The following is a 24,223-nucleotide window of genomic DNA, read 5'->3' on the forward strand; positions in this document are numbered from 1 at the left end:
GGCAAGTGGAGATTACTCCATAATCTCAGGGCAGTGAACAGACAGATGGAGTTTATGGGATCTGTACAATTAGGCCTTCCTCTCCCTGTGGCCCTGCCCAGAGGACTGTCAAAGGTTTATTGCCACAGGGCATGGCTAATAGCCCCACCATGTGTATGTAAAGAAGGCCTTACAAACTGTCAGGAAACAGTTTCCCCTGATAATCATCTATCATTATATGGATGACATCCTTTTGTGTCATGAGAGCAGCAGGGAGCTAGAGACAACCCTCAGGGTCAGGGTATGGTGGAACGCACCCACCTCACCCTCAAGAATGCCTTATATAAACAAAAAGGGGGAATAGGAGAAGACTTTAGAACACTGGACAAAAATGGCCACAGTGCAGCAGAGTGGCACGGCCAACAATCCAATCCAAAACACATGCCTAAAGTTTTGTGGAAGGATGTGTTGGAAGGAACATGGAAAGGCCCGGACCCAGTGATAATCTGGACCCGAGGCTCAGTTTGTGTTTTTCCACAGGACCAGCAGAACCCCGTTTGGGTGCCTGAACGTCTGATACGCAGAGTGGAAAACCCCGGAGCGGAGGTACAAGATGATTGCACTGCTTCTGCTCCTGCCATGGATCCTACAGCAGGCGATGGCGTAGCCGAGCTGCAGCTGCAGCCACCGCCGCGCTATCACCATTCCTATGGCAGAGACGCTGAATGGTCTGTCCCAGGCCACTGCCTCGGCAATGACAACGCAGAATGTCATCAATGGCCATTTTAAGAATGGGATGGCCTTGGTCAACCAACGCATGAACCTTCTTCAAGAACAATTGGACCTCTTGGGGGAGGTTTTGTCTGTGGGCTGCGTCCATTCTTATACGGGGGTGTATTACTGGCATTCCTTTTCATAATTATTCTAAAGCTGCCAACTTGTCCAGACAGTTAGGCAAGATGTTAACCACAAATTGATCCAGTGAGCTTGACGAGCTCACCACTCAGCTATGGTTAGAAATTTTGCTCCATAGCTCAAATAGCTGAAGCTGTGTTAAACGCCACCAAAGCCTGGTCAGGTGTAGGTGTCATAGGAATATTGCTAATTGTGGGCCTCCTCCTCGTTGGGAGAAAGTCTGTTCCATACAAAAACAGCAACGGGGAGAACGGAAGGTCCTGTTGCAGGCCATGGCAGCGCTAGAGGAAGGCATCTCCCCTAGAGTATGGCTTAATATACTGGATCAGTAGTCAAGGACGGGTAAGATCGGGAGCTGTGCATATCAACCTAAGACAGGGCGCAGACCTAAGCTGTCTGTTGCCTGAGGATGGGTAAGAATGCCGCAGACTCCGGACGACCTAAGACAGGCATGATCCCGACAGCCCTTTGGTTATAAAACAATAAAGGGGGAGATGTGGGGGTGCGGCCTATGGCTGAGGCTGAGCCCCACTCTAGCTGGACAATGCCCTAAAGATGGCGCCCATTTCCTGCTCACCACCCTTTCCCCTCTTCCCTGTTGGGGATTGGCCCAGCAGACTTCCGTACCCGTGCACAGCTCGTGCTGCCCGCTTAGAGTGGCGTGTGACACCTATCTGCTTAAAGGTCACGCATGATACTGTCCCGGATTGGTTGGGTGACTGAATATAAGGGAGCCCGCCGGGAGGGAAAAGGAACTACCCGACAACTGCTGTAACCGCCGCGAAAGGTTAGACAATAAAGCCTAGAGAAGAATCAAGACCTTGGGCGTGTTGCTTCGGTCCCTGAAGGGTCGCGACACATTCCAGATGTTAAGCTCATTGGCATGGCTAGGAGTGGATCAGGTGTTCAGTGTTGCAGGATTAATTGTGTAGAAATGAGGAAGTCAATAGTTTGAAGATTCTGCAAGAGTTATATTCAAACACCTTTACACTTACTACGCATTTGCTTTCTTATATAGATTTTTAAAAAAATGTTGCCTTAAATAATATACACTGTTTCCTTATATAATTTTCCAGCTTCTGCTCAATAGACATCTCAATCATGATTTAAGCCATATCTACTTCTTTTGATAAAAACTGCACTGCATTAGAATAATATATGTGGTTGCACCTCCTATTATGAAACATGGTTACCACGAATGGGCGATTTTAGTTTATATGAGCATGGTGCCCTGAGAAAGAATCCTGTAGTGAATCCATTTCTTAAAAAATTAATTTTTTTAATAAAAAATCATAAATTCTTTCTTTTTTTATAGTTCAGATAGCAGGGTTTAAACACTGGTCTTTCATTAAAAAGGTTCAGGCAGAACTTTCTCAGATTATTTTCTTCTCTTATTCCTGAAACCATGACAGTGGATTTGTATTTTGAATCACACAGAACTGTTGTTTATCTGAAAGGCAGAAATGGACTCAAATACAGCTTTTGCCTGTAAAAGCATCAAAGCAACATACTAATTCTTACAATTTTACTTATCAAACTGTTTCTATTCTTTCATGTTAGATACTAAAGAAATTTGATCTGCTACACAAATTTAGGCTTAATGAAGTGGAATGGCTGACTGAATTCCAACTCTGAGAGGAACTTGCAATTCTAAATGGATATAATAAGCCACCTATTATTGAACTTTCTACTCCCTTCTTGTGAATTTAAGAAGAATGTTGTTCTTAACTGGATCTAAATCAAGGACTTTGGGTTCATGGAAAAGGTCTTTCATATGATCTTTTTCACAAGTACATTATGCACAAGTCAAGATCATTTTCAACTCTGTGACCTAACTCAGGTGGCCCAAGGTCAGTCATCTCATGAGTGGCCTGAGCTCCCCATGAATCGGACTACTTTTTATCCTCTAACAGCACTTCTCAAATTTAATGAGCATATGAATCTCCAATGTTAAATAAGGTCACCTTCACCACAGAATAAGTACCGATGAAACTCAAAGACAATGATTTCTGAGCCTTTTCAAATTTTATTTTGGACCTAGAAATCCCTGTCCCCCCCTTTTTTTTCCCTGCAAAATTCACTTAATTCCCTAATTTCAGCTTGCCTAGAAATACCCTTTGAACTGACTCTCTTACACTCAGGAGTGTTTTTGTCTTTGGTTGAAACAATCAACTGCAAAATAACACCAACAATAACAACATAATATTAATTGATCCTAATTTCTTCTTCAGTCTCAAAAGTCTGAAATTTTGTGTTAAACTTTGAATGTGGGTCAGTTTGAATTTTATCTGAACTGGTTTATCCATCCTGAGAGATTCGTTCCTAAGAGAATTCCTGACATTTAAAGGGAGGAATGCGAAAAATGCATTTAAGGTATTTCTATTAAATCGTATGAGGCTTTAAGAAAACTGATTGAAGTAAGAGAGCGAGTCCGGAAATTACTCACACACACTGGTAATATTAAGGCAGTGGGGATTCAGTGGAACGCACAGTAGCATAACTTCTCCATATTTTCTCTCTTCAATTTTGTTTTTCTTTGTTGACTGCCAGTGTGAACATGTTTCTGAATCGCTTTTTTAATCAATTAGATTAAGAAGAAAAGGCAAGAAAACCGAGAACTTTCTCAGCAGCACGCTTCTGCTCTGCTCATTCAGCTTGGACGACCAGCGCACCTGGGTTATTTCTTGATGATGAGCTCTGAGGCAGCCGGCGCAGTGGGGGGCGAGTGCGAGGGCGGGGCTGGTGACCATTCTGAGGAGCGCTGGGTTTGGCTTCGCAATGACACCTGGACACCAAGGCCTGAGGAGGGATTTTGTTTGCGGTAGGAAGCTGGAAGCTTTCTCTCATACTGGAATGTGGTCATACACTGTGGCAGCCTCGGAATGTGGCTTAGTAAAGGGCAACCTTAACCATAGCATGAGAACAGCAGTTGCACTATTAAGGATAATGATGACAAGGATGACAAAAATAACGTTTATTAAGTGCTTATGATGTGACAGACACTGTGCTCAATGTGAATGATCTAATTTCGATCCCTGTATAGTAACCTTCTGAGGTAGGAATATTTATAGCCTGTTTTATAGTCGAGGAGATGGGGGTTTATGCACAAAGTCCCCCAGCTCATAAATGACAGTTGGAACTTGAACCAGTGTTTGACTGATTCAAAGACCAAATGCCTAATAAGTATATTAAAAATCAGTTAGAGGGGCGGGAGCCAAGATGGCGGCGTGAGTAGAGCAGTGGAAATCTCCTCCCAAAAACACATAGAGCTATGAAAATATAACAAAGAAAAATCTTCCTAAAATAGAGACCACAGGACACGGGACAACATCCAGACCACATCCACACCTGCAAGAACCCAGCGCCTTGTGAAGGGGGTAAGATACAAGCCCCAGCCCGGCGGGACCCGAGCGCCCCTCCCCCCGGCTCCCGGCGGGTGGAGAGAAACCGGAGCAGTTTTTTTTTTTTGGCGAGCGCTTTTTGGAAGCCTTAGAGGGACGGGCCCCCGTTGCTGGGGAGGCAGGGTGGCGGGACCGGTGAGGAGGTGCCTGGGAACGGCGCCGGAGGACAAAGAATATCCCGCGTTTCTCCCTGCGAGACCTGGGGGCGGGTGCCTGAGACCAGTGCCTGAGGACGGAGGAGGTCGCGCGTTTTTCCCCTTTTTTTTTTTTTTTCTCTCTTTTTGGCAAGCGCTTTTTGGAAGCCTTGAAGGGACGGGGACCCCAGTGCTAGGGAGGCACGGTGGCGGGACTGGTGATCGGGTGGCTGGGACCGGCGCCTGAGGACAAAGAATATCCCCCGTTTTTCCCTGCGGGACCGGTGGGCGGGTGCCTGAGACCGGCACTTGAGGACAGAGGAAATCGCGCGTTTTTCCCCTTTTTTTTTTTCTCTTTTCTGCGAGTGCTTTTTGGAAGCCTAAAAGGGACAGGGACCCCGGTGCTAGGGAGGCAGGGCGGCGGGACTGGTGAGCGGGTGCCTGGGACCGGCACCTGAGGACAAAGAATATCCCGCATTTTTCCCTGTGGGACCGGTGGGTGGGTGCCTGAGACCAGCACCTGAGGACGGAAGAAATCGCGCGTTTTTCCCCTTTTTTTTTCTCTCTTTTTGCCAAGTGCTTTTTGGAAGCCTTGAAGGGACAGGGACCCCGGTGCTAGGGAGGCAGGGCGGCAGGACTGGTGAGCGGGTGCGTGGGACCAGTGCCTGAGGACCAAGAATATTGAGCGTTCCTTCCCTGCGGGACCGGTGGGTGGGTGCTTTTTGGAAGCCTTGAAAGGACAGGGACCCTGGTGCTAGGGAGACAGGGCAGCAGGACCAGTGCGCGGGTGCCTGGGACCGGCACCTGAGGGGAAAAAAAAAAAAAATCGCGTGTTTTTTCTTTTTTTTTTCCTTTCTGTTCCCTCTCTCATTGTTGCTGTTGTTGTTTTGGTTTGGAGAGTGCTTTTTGGAAATCTTAAAGGGGCAGGACAGGTCACTTAGACCAGAAGCAGGGAATCTGGGGATCTCTGGGCACTCTAACCCCCTGGGCAGCAGGGAGCACAGAGGCCCCTTACGGAGATAAATAGTCTCCTGGCTGCTCCCCCTCTAACGGGGCTCCACCATTTTGGAGGAACAGCCCCAGCCAGGCCAAGCCCACAGCAACAGTGGAGATAAACCCCAAAGCAACTGGGCAGGAAGCAGAAGCCCTATCTGCGCACAGCTGCCCAGCACAAGCCACTAGAGGTCGCTATTCTCCCAGGAAAAGGCTACAAACCAACAAGAAGGGAAGCTCTTCCAGCGGTCACTTGTACCAGCTCTGCAGACTATCTCTATCACCATGAAAAGGCAAAACTACAGGCAGACAAAGATCACAGAGACAACACCTGAGAAGGAGACAGACCTAACTAGTCCTCCTGAAAAAGAATTCAAAATAAAAATCATGAACATGCTGACAGAGATGCAGAAAAAAATGCAAGAGCAATGGGATGAGATGCAGAGAAAAATGCAAGAGCAGTGGGATGAGATGCAGAGAAAAATGCAAGAGCAGTGGGATGAAGTCCGGAAGGAGATCACAGATGTCAGGAAAGAGATCACAGAAGTGAAACAATCCCTGGAAGGATTTATAAGCAGAATGGATAAGATGCAAGAGGCCATTGAAGGAATAGAAGCCAGAGAACAGGAACGTATAGAAGCTGACATAGAGAGAGATAAAAGGATCTCCAGGAATGAAACAACACTAAGAGAAATATGTGACCAATACAAAAGGAAAAACATTCGTATTATAGGGATACCAGAAGAGGAAGAAAGAGGAAAAGGGATAGAAAGGGTCTTTGAAGAAATAATTGCTGAAAACTTCCCCAAACTGGGGGAGGAAATAATCGAACAGACCATGGAATTATACAGAACCCCCAACAGAAAGGATCCAAGGAGGACAACACCAAGACACATAATAATTAAAATGGCAAGGATCAAGGACAAGGAAAGAGTTTTAAAGGCAGCTAGAGAGAAAAAGGTCACCTATAAAGGAAAACCAATCAGGCTAACATCAGACTTCTCAACAGAAACCCTACAGGCCAGAAGAGAATGGCATGATATACTTAATGCAATGAAACAGAAGGGCCTTGAACCAAGGATACTGTATCCAGCACGACTATCATTTAAATATGATGGTGGGATCAAACAATTCACAGATAAGCAAAAGCTGAGGGAATTTGCTTCCCACAAACCACCTCTACAGGGCATCCTACAGGGACTGCTCTAGATGGGAGCACCCCTAAAAAGAGCACAGAACAAAACACACAACATATGAAGAAGGGAGGAGGAGGAATAAGAAGGGAGAGAAGAAAAGACTCTCCAGACAGTGTATATAACAGCTCAATAAGCGAGCTAAGTTAGGCAGTAAGATACTAAAGAAGCTAACCTTGAACCTTTGGTAACCACGAATCTAAAGCCTGCAATGGCAATAAGTACATATCTTTCAATAGTCACCCTAAATGTAAATGGACTTAATGCACCAATCAAAAGACATAGAGTAATAGAATGGATAAAAAAGCAAGACCCATCTATATGCTGCTTACAAGAAACTCACCTTAAACCCAAAGATAAGCATAGACTAAAAGTCAAGGGATGGAAAAACATATTTCAGGCAAACAACAGTGAGAAGAAAGCAGGGGTTGCAGTACTAATATCAGACAAAATAGACTTCAAAACAAAGAAAGTAACAAGAGATAAAGAAGGCCACTACATAATGATAAAGGGCTTAGTCCAACAAGAGGATATAACCATTCTAAATATATATGCACCCAATACAGGAGCACCAGCATATGTGAAGCAAATACTAACAGAACTAAAGAGGGAAATAGACTGCAATGCATTCATTGTAGGAGACTTCAACACACCACTCACCCCAAAGGATAGATCCACCGGGCAGAAAATAAGTAAAGACACACAGACACTGAACAACACACTAGAACAGATGGACCTAATAGACATCTATAGAACTTTACATCCAAAAGCAACAGGATATACATTCTTCTCAAGTGCACATGGAACATTCTCCAGAATAGACCACATACTAGCTCACAAAAAGAGCCTCAGTAAATTCCACAATATTGAAATTCTACCAACCAATTTTTCAGACCACAAAGGTATGAAAGTAGAAATAAATTCTACAAAGAAAACAAAAAGGCTCACAAACACATGGAGGCTTAACAACATGCTACTAAATAATCAATGGATCAATGAACAAATCAAAATAGAGATCAAGGAATATATAGAAACAAATGACAACAACAACACTAAGCCCCAACTTCTGTGGGATGCAGCGAAAGCAGTCTTAAGAGGAAAGTATATAGCAATCCAGGCACACTTGAAGAAGGAAGAACAATCCCAAATGAATAGTCTAACATCACAATTATTAAAACTGGAAAAAGAAGAACAAATGAGGCCTAAAGTCAGCAGAAGGAGGGACATAATAAAGATCAGAGAAGAAATAAACAAAATTGAGAAGAATAAAACAATAGCAAAAATCAACGAAACCAAGAGCTGGTTCTTTGAGAAAATAAACAAAATAGATAAGCCTCTAGCCCAACTTATTAAGAGAAAAAGAGAGTCAACACAAATCAACATAATCAGAAATGAGAATGGAAAAATCACGACAGACTCCACAGAAATACAAAGAATTATTAAAGACTACTATGAAAACCTATATGCCAACAAGCTGGAAAACCTAGAAGAAATGGACAACTTCCTAGAAAAATACAACCTCCCAAGACTGACCAAGGAAGAAACACAAAAGTTAAACAAACCAATTACAAGCAAAGAAATTGAAACAGTAATCAAAAAACTACCCAAGAACAAAACCCCGGGGCCGGACGGATTTACCTCGGAATTTTATCAGACACACAGAGAAGACATAATACCCATTCTCCTTAAAGTGTTCCACAAAATAGAAGAAGAGGGAATACTCCCAAACTCATTCTATGAAGCCAACATCACCCTAATACCAAAACCAGGCAAAGACCCCACCAAAAAAGAAAATTACAGACCAATATCCCTGATGAACGTAGATGCAAAAATACTCAATAAAATATTAGCAAACAGAATTCAACAGTATATCAAAAGGATCATACACCATGACCAAGTGGGGTTCATCCCAGGGATGCAAGGATGGTACAACATTCGAAAATCCATCAACATCATCCACCACATCAACAAAAAGAAAGACAAAAACCACATGATCATTTCCATAGATGCTGAAAAAGCATTTGACAAAATTCAACATCCATTCATGATAAAAACTCTCAGCAAAATGGGAATAGAGGGCAAGTACCTCAACATAATAAAGGCCATATATGATAAACCCACAGCCAGCATTATACTGAACAGCGAGAAGCTGAAAGCATTTCCACTGAGATCGGGAACCAGACAGGGATGCCCACTCTCCCCACTGTTATTTAACATAGTACTGGAGGTCCTAGCCACGGCAATCAGACAAAACAAAGAAATACAAGGAATCCAGATTGGTAAAGAAGAAGTTAAACTGTCACTATTTGCAGATGATATGATACTGTACATAAAAAACCCTAAAGACTCCACTCCAAAACTACTAGAACTGATATCGGAATACAGCAAAGTTGCAGGATACAAAATCAACACACAGAAATCTGTAGCTTTCCTATACACTAACAACGAATCAATAGAAAGAGAAATCAGGAAAACAATTCCATTCACCATTGCATCAAAAAGAATAAAATACCTAGGAATAAACCTAACCAAGGAAGTGAAAGACTTATACTCTGAAAACTACAAGTCACTCTTAAGAGAAATTAAAGGGGACACTAATAAATGGAAACTCATCCCATGCTCATGGCTAGGAAGAATTAATATCGTCAAAATGGCCATCCTGCCGAAAGCAATATACAAATTTGATGCAATCCCTCTCAAATTACCAGCAACATTCTTCAATGAATTGGAACAAATAATTCAAAAATTCATATGGAAACACCAAAGACCCCGAATAGCCAAAGCAATCCTGAAAAAGAAGAATAAAGTAGGGGGGTTCTCACTCCCCAACTTCAAGCTCTACTACAAAGCCATAGTAATCAAGACAATTTGGTACTGGCACAAGAACAGAGCCACAGACCAGTGGAACAGATTAGAGACCCCAGAAATTAACCCAAACATATATGGTCAATTAATATTTGATAAAGGAGCCATGGACATACAATGGCAAAATGACAGTCTCTTCAACAGATGGTGCTGGCAAAACTGGACAGCTACATGTAGGAGAATGAAACTGGACCATTGTCTAACCCCATATACAAAGGTAAACTCAAAATGGATCAAAGACCTGAATGTAAGTCACGAAACCATTAAACTCTTGGAAAAAAACATAGGCAAAAACCTCTTAGACATAAACATGAGTGATCTCTTCTTGAACATATCTCCCCGGGCAAGGAAAACAACAGCAAAAATGAGCAAGTGGGACTACATTAAGCTGAAAAGCTTCTGTACAGCGAAAGACACCATCAATAGAACAAAAAGGAACCCTACAGTATGGGAGAATATATTTGAAAATGACAGATCTGATAAAGGCTTGACGTCCAGAATATATAAAGAGCTCACACGCCTCAACAAACAAAAAACAAATAACCCAATTAAAAAATGGGCAGAGGAACTGAACAGAAAGTTCTCCAAAAAAGAAATACAGATGGCCAAGAGACACATGAAAAGATGCTCCACATCGCTAATTATCAGAGAAATGCAAATTAAAACTACAATGAGGTATCACCTCACACCAGTAAGGATAGCTGCCATCCAAAAGACAAACAACAACAAATGTTGGCGAGGCTGTGGAGAAAGGGGAACCCTCCTACACTGCTGGTGGGAATGTAAATTAGTTCAACCATTGTGGAAAGCAGTATGGAGGTGCATCAAAATGCTCAAAACAGACCTACCATTTGACCCAGGAATTCCACTCCTAGGAATTTACCCTAAGAACGCAGCAATCAAGTTTGAGAAAGACAGATGCACTCCTATGTTTATCGCAGCACTATTTACAATAGCCAAGAATTGGAAGCAACCTAAATGTCCATCTGTAGATGAATGGATAAAGAAGATGTGGTACATATACACAATGGAATACTACTCAGCCATAAGAAGTGGAAAAATCCAACCATTTGCAGCAACATGGATGGAGCTGGAGAGTATTATGCTCAGTGAAATAAGCCAAGCGGAGAAAGAGAAATACCAAATGATTTCACTCATCTGAGGAGTATAGGAACAAAGGAAAAACTGAAGGAACAAAACAGCAGCAGAATTACAGAACCCAAAAATGGACTAACAGGTACCAAAGGGAAAGGAACTGGGGAGGATGGGTGGGCAGGGAGGGATAAGGGGGGGGAAGAAGAAGGGGGGTATTAAGATTAGCATGCATGGGGGGGAGGGAGAAAGGGGAGGGTGGGCTGCACAACACAGAGAGGACAAGTAGTGACTCTACAACATTTTGCTAAGCTGATGGACAGTAACCGTAATGTGGTTGTTAGGGGGGACCTGATATAGGGGAGAGCATAGTAAACATAGTATTCTTCAGGTAAGTGTAGATTAAAAATTTAAAAAAAAAAAAAAAAAAGAAAGAAAGAAAGAAAAGGGGGATTACTCCTTAACAGGATAAAACTATTGGTAAATCAAAGATCAACGCATGCTTTAAATATCCTTAATGTTGATCACTTAAAGGGTGTCAGATGATCAGCTATGGAGGTACTCTTTTCTGATAATATTCCTTTCTCTTAATTAAAAAAAAAAAAAAAAAAGCAGTTACTGTGTGCTGACCTCCAATGAGTTCTGCACAGTGGTATAGAGGGCATGTCAAAGTGTGGGCAAAGGGTCTGTTTGTTTCTACGCAGAAGATCAAGGCCTAGCTTGGATACCCAGAAAATGAACTAAGATACGATATGAGGAGGAGCTTCCGGCATCAGCACTCTCTGGAGGACTCGTGCCGGGGGATGATCATCAAAAAGCCTCCACAGGGATCCGGACGATGCTGCGGTTGTGGCTGCATCCAGCCCACCATCTCCTGGACTTGCCATAAGAAGGAGGAGGGAGATGTCTAGGCTGGCATGTGCATACAGTGAGACAACGAATTTGACTGGATCTGTACTGTTGGAACTCAACCAGGAGTTGGGAGGGGTGCAAGTTGTAGCACCCCAAAATCTCATGACTATAGACTATCTATGGTTAAAAGAACATATGGGATGTGAACAGATCCCAGAAATGGGCTGCTTTAATTTGTCTGATGGTTCAAGTACAGTTGGAAAATATCCATCATATCATAGATAAATTTTCACAAATGCCTAGGGTGCCTAAATGGTTTTCTTGGCTTCACTGGAGATGGCTGGTAATTATAGATTTGCTTTGTTTATGTCACCGTATTCCTATTATGTCAATATGTGTGTGCAAATTAGTTAGTAGTTTAAAACCTATACATACTTAAGGTACTATACAAGAAGATATGTCAAAGAAATAATCAATCCTCCCAAGTTTCCTTCATATGCTACATCTATAGCTTTTCTTCTTCCTTCCTAATTACAAACTTTAAATAGAATTCGTGCCTCATATCGAATTTACCGAGTATCATAATTCCTCCAGGTGGTAAAGATACCTCGAGACAAGTGCTGGGCATAGAAGCCACAGGGCATAAATCTGCAAAGAAGTAAAAAGCTAACCTTTGCAAACAATATGGCTTCTCTCTCACTTACCAACTTTACATTTCCCTGTATGGCCCCGGAAGATGACTGGTTAGCCAGAGACGGGTAAGATTCCTCAAGGGAGGAACAACCTAAGACAGGCACAGTCGCAGGGGGGCCATCAGGTGAGAATTTGGGGGTCAACAGAGGTGAGGCTCAGAACCTCACCCCCCCTGCTTTGAGAGAAATCTTCTGCATCCGTGGATGTCTTGCTGCCCTTGTCTAGCCTGGATTAATACTTAGTCCATAGGCACACACCTGATCATCTGTATCATCTACATTTGCCTTCTTACAGCACTAAACTATGTTTTCTACCTTTATCTTGCATCTACCTACCACTTCAGCATTTTATTAAAAATAAAAATAATAATAATAATAGGAGAAATGTGGGATCAACATATAAATCAAGTACAAAAATCAAATGAATATTCATATTTGACCTGATGGTTTAAAGGTCATATTGCATGATCAAAACCGAAAGTTTCTGTGATGACTGCCCTTGTACTGTTCACCATGTAAGAATTTATTCACTCTGTAAGAATTCGTTCACCATGTAAGAACTTGTTCATTATGCTTCAGAAGATTGGAGACTGACGAGAATTAGGCTTGAGATGGATTAATGATTGTACATTGAGCATTGACCCCCCTATACTGAATTTTATTGTTGTTAACAACCATTTGATCAATAAATATGAGAGATGCCCTCTCAAAAAAAAAAAAAAAAAAAAAAAAAAAAAAAATCAGTTAGTGAGAATACCAAACTTACACAAAGACTTTGGAAACAATTGAATGACATAATTATTACAGTTAGAAGTATATGTATATATATAAAAGTATAAATTATATATATATGTGTATCCCAAATGTATATGTACACATATATTATATAGATATATATACACATATGTCTATGTAGTGTTCACACATATATAATATGTATACACACATAAAACTTATACAAGCATTTTTTAGGGCACATATACTTCTTTTTAAAGCATCATAAAGCATATATATATATATATTCCAAGATCTGGCTTCAAAAGTCTCTGTTTTAAATTAAATGACTGAGTGATGATTTAAATTAAATTATGGTGATGATTGCACACTGCAACAATTTTTCCAGTGCAATCTCAAATATCTCAAAGTAGTTATCTTCATAGGTCAATAAAGATTCCAACTGGGATCTATCTCTTCAAACTCAACATTATCTTTCAGATTAGGTTCATGCAAAGCAAAAATGTTCACAATGAAATGTTAGTCTGAAAGAAAAGATGCGCAACACATGTAACTGACAAGCAGTGAACATCATTAATATACAAGGAACTCCTGCAAATTAATAAGACCAAGACAACTCAAAAGAAAAATAGTCTAAGAGTATGAAGAGTTAAGTCCCAGAAAAAGAAGCTCAGAATTATGGAAAGAAGCTCAAACGTATTAGTAAATAAATATATAAAAAAGCAAATAAAACCTGCTTATCAGATCAGGATATTCTTTTTGGAAAATAACTTTGTGTTAAAATTCACATTATTCTTTGACCTAACGCTGTTTCCAGTATCTATTACATTTACATAACAATGGTCACTTGTATAATTCTTTATTATGCTAAAAACTGTAAATAACCTATATATCATGTGTGTGTGTGTGTGTGTGTGTGTGTGTGTGTGTGTGTGTGTGTGGCTAAAGTAAGTTGTAATTGAGAATAAAAGTTTAGGTCAATATGCACAGCTTGATTCCATTGGTTTAATATCCTTGTTTTTGTTATTTTTAAGTAAGCGTATACAGATAAATAAGCAAATTATAGGGAAAAATCAGGAAGGATATGCACCAGATTTTCAAACTGTGGAATGAGATGAAGTGAGCAAAAGGGAGAACTTTGCTTCTTTCTCTACTTTTATTTTCAGAGTGGTGGGATCAGAGTACGTTTATGTTTTTGATGACTTTGGTATTTCATAAATGAAATTAGTTTTTAAAAGGAGAAAATGATCTGCTTCAGTGATTAATCATGAATCGAAAGTTATAAAAATCTTGATTTTTCATGAACTAGAGTACCAGTGCAAAACAATGGCATCATGAATCAATGACCCAGTGATAATTTTCTACATATTTTTAATGCACATACACTTTTTTCAAAAGTATAATAGTCTTAACACATGTCCACACCAAAACTTGTACACAAATGTTCATAGCAGCATTATTCATAATAGTCAAAAAATGAAAACAATCCAAATGTATATCAACTGATGAATGGATAAGCAAGATGTGCTATATTCATATAATGGAATTTTACTTGGCAATAAAAAGGAACGAAGTACTGATACATGCTACACCGTGGATGACCGTTACACGACATGAAAGAAGCCAGTCCCACAATGTCACATGTTGCATGAAATGACCAGAACTGGCAATCTGCAGAGACAAAAGCAGCCTAGTGGTTGCTTGGGCCTGGGGGAGAGGCTGTGGAGGGGATGGGAAGTGCCTGCCAGTGGATACAAGGCTTCTTTTCAGGATGATGAAAATGTTTTAAAATTGAATTGTGATGATTGCACAACTCTATGATCATCCTCAGAGCCAATGAACTGTACACTTTAAATGAGTAAGCTTTTATGGTATATACATTATCTCAATAAAGCTCCTTTTTAAAGTGTTATGGAAGTGTTTTACCAATGTTGGTGGAGTTGTAAATGACAGGAGTTACAGAAAATGTAGCCTTTTTCTTTCAAACCCCATTTTCCACTCTATATCACTACACTGTCTGCTGTCAACCCCAGGAAGAAACTTGGTTGATTGTAGTTCTTTTTATAGGGAATTTTCCTCCTCCAATGTGCTTTCAACCTATCTGGTTGATACTTTTCTTGAATCGGCAGCCCACAAATGAAAATAAAATGGGAGTAGCAGTACCTACCTTCAATAATATGTTTCCGTGATAATCCTCTTTCTGTTTCAGCTCTAAAAAGAAGCAAATGACTTTGAGTAGGGGTGTGCTTTTATTTAATTGCTGTTTCAAAAGTACCGAAGAATATTCATTCTAAACTGAATTTCTAATTTTATACCCTTGTTCTTGGCAAATTGAGCCCCACTGCAGGTTGAGGAAAGAAGGCTGGTGGGCAGCACACTGAGCCCCTTCTTTATGGACACCCCAGGATATGAATTAACCATGATTATCATCAAACCATATTAATAACAACTCAGCCACGCACACCTGTCCATATATAATTTGACACATGGCCCAACCTTCCCCTTCTTAACCAATCTCAAGGGGAAAAAAAGAAAGCTGGACATTAGTTTGTGAGCTTGCTGTAAGATTACCAGGCTACTGATAGCATTAGCTTTTCTGAGAAAGAAAGCAAATCTGAAAATGTCTTTTGACTTTCAAAAGAAAGTTAACAACTGTTTTCTTTAAAATGTGATGAACCAAGTCTTCCTTAAGAAGACAAACCTTTAACCAGGACTCAAGCTCTGGCCAATTAGAAAGAAAAAAAAAATCCTTGAGTCTTAAAGTCTTGATGAGATGTTTCTTCAACATTGATACCTTTAACAAACTCTTTTTAAAACACAGTAGTTTACCATGCATCGCAGATGATTTTTGTTATCTTCTGTATTAGATAATACTGTATGTAGTTCTCTATTACATAATGATTTCTGTAGATTGTCCTGACCCCTGTTTATTTCTAAACTGTAGGCAAGGTTCTAGGTACCACTGCAAAAGGACCAATGGCACCATGAATCAGAGCAGAGACAATGTGAATCCACATTTCTCATAGGCACCGTGGTGCTTTATTTTTATGCAGACTACGATAAGAATAAAACTCTACATTCCATCTTTCTGTCTTCATATTTATCATAAACATGCTCAAAACTAGCGCTAAAATATGAGTGAGTGTATACATTTTGATTAGAAGGCTCCTAAGAACTGGCTTCTACCTCCAATTGTGTTTTAACTATTACCTATCAATTTACCTATAGTGAAGTAAATAGGGTTTTGTTTTGTTTCTGTTTGTGCTTATTTTTTGTTAAGTCTCCACAGGAATCTTTTAAATTTCCATGACAAGTTATAAGGAATAGTTTGTTGTTTTCTTAAATGTTTGTCAAAAAGGCCAGACTTCTAAGCCTTGTTGAATAATATAAGTACTGGTTCAAACACCAGTAGGTCCATCAGAAATGAATTCATCCTGTAATATTTGTTCTGCATCCCAGCACAGAGAGAAGACTTCTCTTTCATTTGGCCTGACAGCGTGGGATGCAGGTAGCTTCCTGTTATTCTCCAATGAGATGGTTCTTTTGATCAGCACCTTCAGAGCCTTCTGTAGAAATGATCAGAGACTTACTTGTGGGGCCAGACAAGATATTTTTATCTTTGTATTCTGTAGGAGTCTCTGTGTTTTGGCAGATTTGAGTAGTTTTTCTTCTGTGATGCTGTGTGCTTATTTTCTTTTCCTGAAATTTGAACTCTTATTTTGGAAATGGTTCCAAGCATGAAGTTGGTATTTGAAAATCTCCAAGACTCACTTAGTAACAAGTGACCACATGCTTGGCACTAAATTTCTTTGGGGGTATCTTGCTAGGATTGAATCTCAGGCTAATTGCTCTTTCCTTCAAATGAGAAAAAACAATCTTTCCCTCCAAACCAATTAATTTTAGTAGGTTAGATGTAAAATGGTTGCCTGAAAGGATAAAGCATGAACCAGTAGTTGTTTCCCATCAATTAGGAACAATAAAAGGTATTTGACTTACTTTCCACCCCAGTAGAGTTTGGTTGTTATGACCAGGCTGGACCTCCTGCATGTTAAAAACACACATAGAGAAATACTTAAAAAGTTGCTGGTTATTGTACATATTATAATTGTAGCACCAGAAAACATTTATTGTACCTCGCATTTTAAAAATTGGTGAAGAGATAAATTTATTAATTCATATCACTGAAATATAGGGACAAAGGAAAGCTGGTGAGTGGGGACTTCAAATCAGATCCTAGAGAAAGAAGTTAGAGGGAAATGATCTTTACCTGGAGGGGCTAGAGGAGGAGGGGCTTAAGCCCTCGTGACAGCAAGCAGGCAATAGGTGGTGACAAGGTGAAGGTGAGTGGTGGGCACAGAGTGTCAGAAATGGTAAATGAGAGAGTACGTGAAGGGACTTAAAGGATGGATTGCTTTAGTAGCTCAGATGAACAGCCTCCAACTAACAGATTCAGCACTTGAAGTAATGTTGATTGAGTGTGCACTTTCCTGAGGGTAGGTCCAAGGACCATGGACCCTGGTGGTTCCCAATCATCACACTCACAGGCAGGAACTGACCACAGGGAAGTGTAAACGATAGAGTAAATTATATTGGTCCATAAATAGGAAAAAATTTCTTTGAAGGTCTTATTAAATGGAAATTTTATTTGGGAAAACAGTCCTAAAATCCTTAACTTAAGGTTTTACCACTTTACTCCTAAGGGAATAAAAAGTGGGAATCTTGCCTGCAAACTTATTACCTTCTCAAAACCACACCCAAGGGCAGGAAATGCAATCACACGACTCTGACTGTGGAATAAGAAATGTCTTGAGAACTGCAGCCATATAATTTAAAATTGGGAAGCAGATCTCAGTGTAATTTAGTTTCTCCAGGTATATAATTCAATTGAACTAGTTTAAAAGAAAATCATTTGAGATTCAAAGGTTAAGACCAAATGTCAGGCGTGTTTGTAAATAAAGCATTTATAATTCCATCAGCTGTAGAGTCAGTGTGCTGGGGCCCTCAGGTATAAAAGCCTCCCCTGATTAACGATAACCAGTTAGGAATGATGGTGACAATTCTGACAACATGGCTGCAACAAGAAAAATTTGTAGAAAATGTTAGCAACCCCATTCCACTGACATTATTCCCTGAAAAGTAATTTGCATCCCCATAATGGAAGGTCTACAGACAGATGCATTTGGAGATTACACACCTCAAAAGGGCTGATGCACTTTCCAGATTAATCCATCAACCTCATGAAAAGGAGTAGAAGAGTGATCTGCCACAGGGAAGCCAGATCTCCTTTAGCAAACATTTTCAGAGCTTCCACAAAAGACTGGATGGAATACTATAAAAAATGAATGTAGCCTTTCAATCACTCAGAGCAGTCGGAACTGCCAAAGCCACACATTCTGTCCAAATGCCATCAAAGACACACTTTTCCAAAATGAGGCTTCCTATAAAATGTTTGGCCTATATGGGCGTGCACACTAACATTTATGTTCAGATTGGCAAGAGTAGACAGCAACCTGGCAAATGATCACTGACCCCTACAGAGGCATTTAGAGCAACTCTTCTGAGAGGGTGGAGAATGATAACATGAGTATTTTACATTGATACAGGACAGACTTCAAAATACTTCTGTGCACTCTCTCACTTTATCAGCACGAAATTGCATGAGCAGTTATGCCGTCCATTTGACAGGTGGGAAGCTGAGACTCACAGAAGTGAAGTGAACTTGCCCCGGAAAGCACAGCTAAGGGTAAGCCCTGAGGCTAGAAGCCAGGTGTGGGGGCTGAACCTGCCTGTATGGATGCCGTGCTGCGATGATACGGTTTGCCTTCTTACCCATCTTGTGGGGGCAGTTGTGAACTGATATCAGTATCCTGTAGCAGGGTGAGAGCTTGAGTTCTTAATTGCAAGACTGAAAGGCAGTTTGTGAATGATGCATGTTAATCCAATTTCCTGTAAGTATACAGCAGTCTCTGCAAACTTGGAGAGTGATGGTTACGTGTTCTCTGGGTGTTGAGAGGAAAAGAGCACCCACGCTGTGGCTTCCCTGTCTGTCTCAGGAGCATGCTGCAGCCTGCACTTCATGGTAGGTTTCACTGGACGGTATGCACACTCAGCTCCAAGGTCTCCATTATAGGTTAAATTGTGTCCCCGAAAAAGATATATTAAAGTCCTAACCCCCAGTCCCTGGAATGTGAGCTTATTTGGAAATGGGGTCATTACAGATATAATTAGTTAAATTGACAATTAAGGGTGGGCCCTTAATCCAATGAGACTGGTGTCCTTATAAGAAGACACAGACACACATGAGGGGAGAAGGCCATGTGAGGACAGAGGCAGAAGTTGAAGCACTGCAGCTGCAAGCCAGGGACACCATGGATTGCGCAGAACCACCAGAGGCTAGCAGGAGGCAAGGATGGATCCTACCCAGAATTTCAGAAAGAGCTTGGCCCTGCCCAAACCTTGATTTTGTACTTTGGCCTCTAGAACTGTGAAAGAATCAATTTCTATTGTCTTAAGCCACCCAGTTGTGTCACTTTGATACAGCAGCCCAGGAGAGCACTACCATCCCTCTTTGGGCACTGATGGAGGGACCCACATTCTGAGTGGGATGGTAACTCAGGCGAGGTGGAGAACTGGGCGGGTGAATACTTTTCCATATTTAAGGTCGAATAGTTTTCTCTTAATGTCCTTATAGTCCCTTGAGTGGGGGAGGAGGAGAAGGGAGAGGGAAAAAGTAGGTTAGCAAAGTTTATTTGTCCATATCTCCTTACATCTGGGTTTGCATTTTCACTAATCCTGTAGAATGGGTATTTATGGGTCAATGGCAGATATTATACTAGATCAGGAGAGGACCCCAGACTTGTCCAGAATACTTGGCTGATTCTGTAGTCATGCTGAGGAGGAGTGGCTGTAGGGGCTGACACACACAGTGAAAGGGAGGGAGCTGACCTCCCCACCCTCTGCAGCTGTCATGGAGTCCCTCATTACCACTGGCTGTGATGGGAGGATGGGACTCCTCAAGGACAGCAGACGGAGCCCTCCTCTGAATGCTCAGATAGCAGGGTTCCTGGTGCACAGAAGAAGTGCTGGTTAATTGTGCTCAGATAAGAAATCTCTGGGGTATTTATCATAAGCGTTTCTTGCTTCATCATTTGTTTTCAGTCCAGAGTTGTTAATAAAATGAACAGTGAACATAAATGTGTGTGTATAGATAATTAACTTCCTTCCATCACTTAATTACCACAAATGGCAGTCAGAAACCTGAAAATGCCACTTTCTTTTATACATGAATATCTCAAGTGCATTCCCTCCTTCTCTGCTCAATCCCATGGCAAATCATTGTGATCAGGGACTAGTCAATAGTGTTTGAAGCACAAATAATGAGCTTCCTGGTATTTATTTTCAAACTCCTGTTAATCATTTACTTAGCAAGAGTTGACTTTTTTTGTCAGCCTTTTGGCCAGTTGTCACGCAGTTTTATTTTCCTTTTTCTGGTACAAAATAATAACAGATTTTTTAAAAGGCAAGTAAATGACTATAGGAATATATTACCTCCAGCCTTTCTTCTTAATGATGCTCCCCAGAATCACTTCAGCCCTGGAAAGGGAACAGAATATCTTAGGATTCAGCATCCTGGAAATGCAAGAGTCAATCCCAAGCCCCAGAGCCGTTACTTGTTTGAACTCTCTGTGCCTATATGTCCTGAAAATAGAAGCTGCTCTTGGCTAGGAGCACAGTTGTGGCTGTTTCTGCTGTGCCTGCAGAATCCTGCTCCCTGCGCGTTCCAGAAGCACCTGCCAAAGCCTGACATACCGGCAGAAGACTGCCTGCGGTTCTGATCCAAGAAACAGTGGAGTCATTTGGCAGTTTGGTGTTTTTGAAACTCTGACCCCATATGTGGATGTCGTGCTTGGAGGTGTCCAATGGAAGTCAAGGTGTTCCTTCTAATGGCTGTGGTCTCCAACAGCTACCAGGAAGGACAAGGAAACTTCAGTCATTAGACAGAAACTATTGGCTCCCAGGTGTCTTGCAGGATAAAGACACCCACATGTAGGTTTAGATGTCCCAAAGACCAGGGCTGCAGACGCAGTGGCCCACCCAGAAAATGCCCTGGGTTTCAGTGACAAGCATTGTCATAGGGACAAGATACAAGGAGATGTAGAGAAGAGTCCTTCCTGCCCCTAAAGCTGGAGTGTGGAGAGGTACACTGAAGAATTCCCACTGTCCGCTCCCTGACCACCTACCCCAGTCGGAAGCCGAGCTTAACGAAACTAAAACTTCTTCCAGGTCCCTCCCAGTCTGACCAACACTGTGAAAAACAGCTGGGCTCTCAGAGGCTGTGCATGAGACCCCCGTGGAATGAGCACTTTGTCCATTAGAATCCTATATGTGGGAGTCATAGCTAATTGTTATTTGTCTTAACTGGAAGTTCTGCCTTGGTTGGCATGCACAGCCTGACAATAAACTCTGATGTGACTTAGCTACGGAATGTGTCCCAGATAGAGACGCCCTGCGGGTCACACCGGGGCTCTTTCTCCCCCGACCCATCTGTCTGTCTCACAGGCTGCCTTTTGCAACCTTGCATTTCACAGTGGAACCCATTTCAGTTACACACTGACAGCCAGTCAGTGACCAAGCAGGACTGATTGAGTCCTTCACAATCGGAATACAAACAGGACTCTGACAGACATGTCAGGCACGCCTCTTTTTCATTTGGGAGTAAGCAGAATTCAGCACGATAAGAAAACCTGAGAAAGAGCAAGAGGAAGAAGGACGTGAGGCCTTATCAACTTTATTTTCGCTCCTTAGACTCAACAGGGAACATCATGGATGTGGGCTCTGAACCCCCTTGATGGTCGTTCCACAGCCCTGCTCTTGAAAAGGAGGAAACCCGCATAGAGAAAGCGCACTCAGATGGGCAATGAGGAGCCTGAACCGGCAAGTCCAGCAGCCTGACTGGGTGCTTGGGGACTAGGCCTGCAGGTGATCAGGCGCCACAGTCAGAAACTCGCAGAGCTGTACAAGCTGCTGTCCAGCTCTTTTATTCTTAGTTCTGGGAGCAGCTGCGGTGCTCACTGGAGGAGGCCAAGGAGCTCCAGTTCCATCCTGAAATGTGCTTGTGGTGCGGGGACCTGGAGGTCATGGACATTGAGGCCTGGCCCTGAGGGCACATTACCTCTGGGTTCTGATTTCCCAGTGAGCCATGTCTTAAGGCCCCAAACCTGCTCTCGCACCCATGGGGAGGTTGCAGTGAGATGTGACTTCTCCAGCAAAAGCAACAAGCTTCTTCTCAGAATGGGGTCTGAAATGCCTTCTTATAAAACACAGGGGATTTCTTGGCATCTTTGAGATCCCCCTTTAATCTCTGACCTACCTGGAATGCTGGGTGGAAAGACAGGCATGCAAAGAGAAAAAGCAGTCCCACTTGCTTGCAAACAGGACATCCCAGTTTCCCTCAGGGGTTAGGGAGCTGTGCGATGTGCTTGAGGTAATGAAACTAGCTTTTGAACAACCACACTAGAGTCGGCTCTTTTACTTCCTCACTCCTATATCCAACTAACATTTACTGGTCTCCACTGCCACCAGTCTGGTCCTAGCCACCCTTCCCCTTCACATAGACTATAGCGATTATTTCCAGTCCATTCTTCATACAGAGACTAGACGTGGGAAGGTTTGGGAGGGCAGAGGGGGCCAGAGGCAGTCAACGGCCCCGACTCTGGTGATGGTGGTAGAGGGAGGGAGAAAAACAAGCGGGAAGGGCAAACCCTTCTCACCAACATGTCAGCAATGGTCTGGACAGAGTCCCTTGGTTCTAGAAATGCCACTTGAGGGACACAAACACACTGACTTACTTCCCAGCTGCATAGACCTCGGCAGTATCGAAGAGATTGACTCCACTGTCATAGGCGATCGTCATCAGCCGTTCAGCAATCTGCAAGAGGAGCAGGAGGATGCAAAGGTCAGTCACAAAGCCAAATGCTTTCCAACCTGGGAAGCAACTTTGAATTCAAAGCAACTTTGAAAATGTTTCTTGGTTGTACTAAAGAAAGAAAAGAAGAATCAATCATCATACATAGGATAGAAGCATCCTCTCCTTCAAACACAGACCAGGCACCACAGGGTTTCCTTCAATGCTGGGGTCAGTCAGCGTCAGGAACAGGGAGGTGGATAGATTTGGGTTTCTCATTCAGCTTGGAAGACCTGGTTTGGCAATATTCTCTGTGGCATCATAGTCTCGCCAACAAAGAGGGTCATTTGTATCACTTGTGACTCCATTTGTCTTCTTTCTCCTTTCTCCAATCAACAGGTTTTGGCAGCTGGCTGACTCCTGATCTAAAAGTTTGTGCCTTTTTTCTTCGAGGCTTACCAGACTGCACTGATGAACCAGAGATTAGACAGAATCTTGACTGTTGTAAAACTCATGCCACCCACAACTCAGCCAAACCCCAGGCACTGTCCCGAGGCAGCAGCCAGCTGAAGGGACACAACCCGAGAGCCGAGAGTGAGCACTCTGGCTCGCCAGGGCTTCGGTTCTTCACTGTTAGCCTGCAAACAGATCCCCAGGCTCCCTGTTCCCTTCTTTTGCGCTGCAGAACCCAAGTGTGAAGGGTGACAGAAGAGTACCAAATAGCAATAAACAACAATTTGAGAGCTAGCCATAGAAGGGTCGTGATAAACAACAGTAGAGAGGGGACACATTTTCATTTTGCTGATAGACCTCTTAGTCAACTGAACAATCACACATCTTGCAAATAATTAAAATTGATTTTCCATTATGTTTTTGATCATGAGCTAAAGTTGCTTCATCAGCATTTCCAAGATAAACTGTTTTCCTGTTGTTTTTTAAATAGGCATACCAAGAAAATTATAAGGCTAACAAAATAGAGTGCATGCAAATCCTTCAGAGCGTAATAGCAGCAAAAATGCTATTACTGCTTTAAATTTGTTACCATTATGACATTTTGCCTAAGTAGAAATTAAAAGTTTACAAGTACAGTTTTTCCTATCATGGCTATTCTAGGTTTAAGAGGTTATTGTGGTTGTATAGTAATCTCATGTTGTATCACAAGACATGTTAGTGGATTATTATTGGAAATGTGCATAATAAGTCTTATCTAGAGAGAAATTTTAAGGTAAGAGAGAGCATCCTGGACAGAGAGTTGCCATGTGGGAATAGTCGGTCTCAGGCAAGGCAACCGCTGGTATAACTGTGGTCTGCCCATGTCTCCCTTCCTTCTTGCTGGCTTTCTCTCTGCAGGGACCTTGCGGGAAGGCACTGCTGCTCTCTGGAAGGATGACAGCTATTTGTCTGGTCTGCATCTGAGGTGCAGCCATTCGTGACAGATTTACTGTTCAGTTTTTAGAATTGTGATTTT

General features: G+C 42.0%; 1 protein-coding gene across 4 annotated transcripts in view; it reads right to left on the reverse strand.

Annotated features, from left to right (window-relative positions):
- Positions 1-24,223, reverse strand: part of KCNAB1 (potassium voltage-gated channel subfamily A regulatory beta subunit 1) — a 379,428-nt gene that overhangs the window by 55,299 nt on the left and 299,906 nt on the right. For all 4 annotated transcript variants that reach the window (XM_073232182.1, XM_036997860.2, XM_036997862.2 and 1 more), the window contains exons 4-7: positions 22,700-22,779; positions 20,400-20,444; positions 16,848-16,892; positions 15,019-15,062 (exon numbers count right to left, since the gene is read on the reverse strand). In XM_073232182.1, coding sequence (XP_073088283.1) covers positions 15,019-15,062; positions 16,848-16,892; positions 20,400-20,444; positions 22,700-22,779 — 214 coding nt within the window. The remainder of the gene's footprint in view (positions 1-15,018; positions 15,063-16,847; positions 16,893-20,399; positions 20,445-22,699; positions 22,780-24,223) is intronic.

The sequence above is a fragment of the Manis javanica genome, chromosome 3, assembly GCF_040802235.1.
Source record: "Manis javanica isolate MJ-LG chromosome 3, MJ_LKY, whole genome shotgun sequence".
NCBI classification, from domain to species: Eukaryota; Metazoa; Chordata; class Mammalia; order Pholidota; family Manidae; genus Manis; species Manis javanica.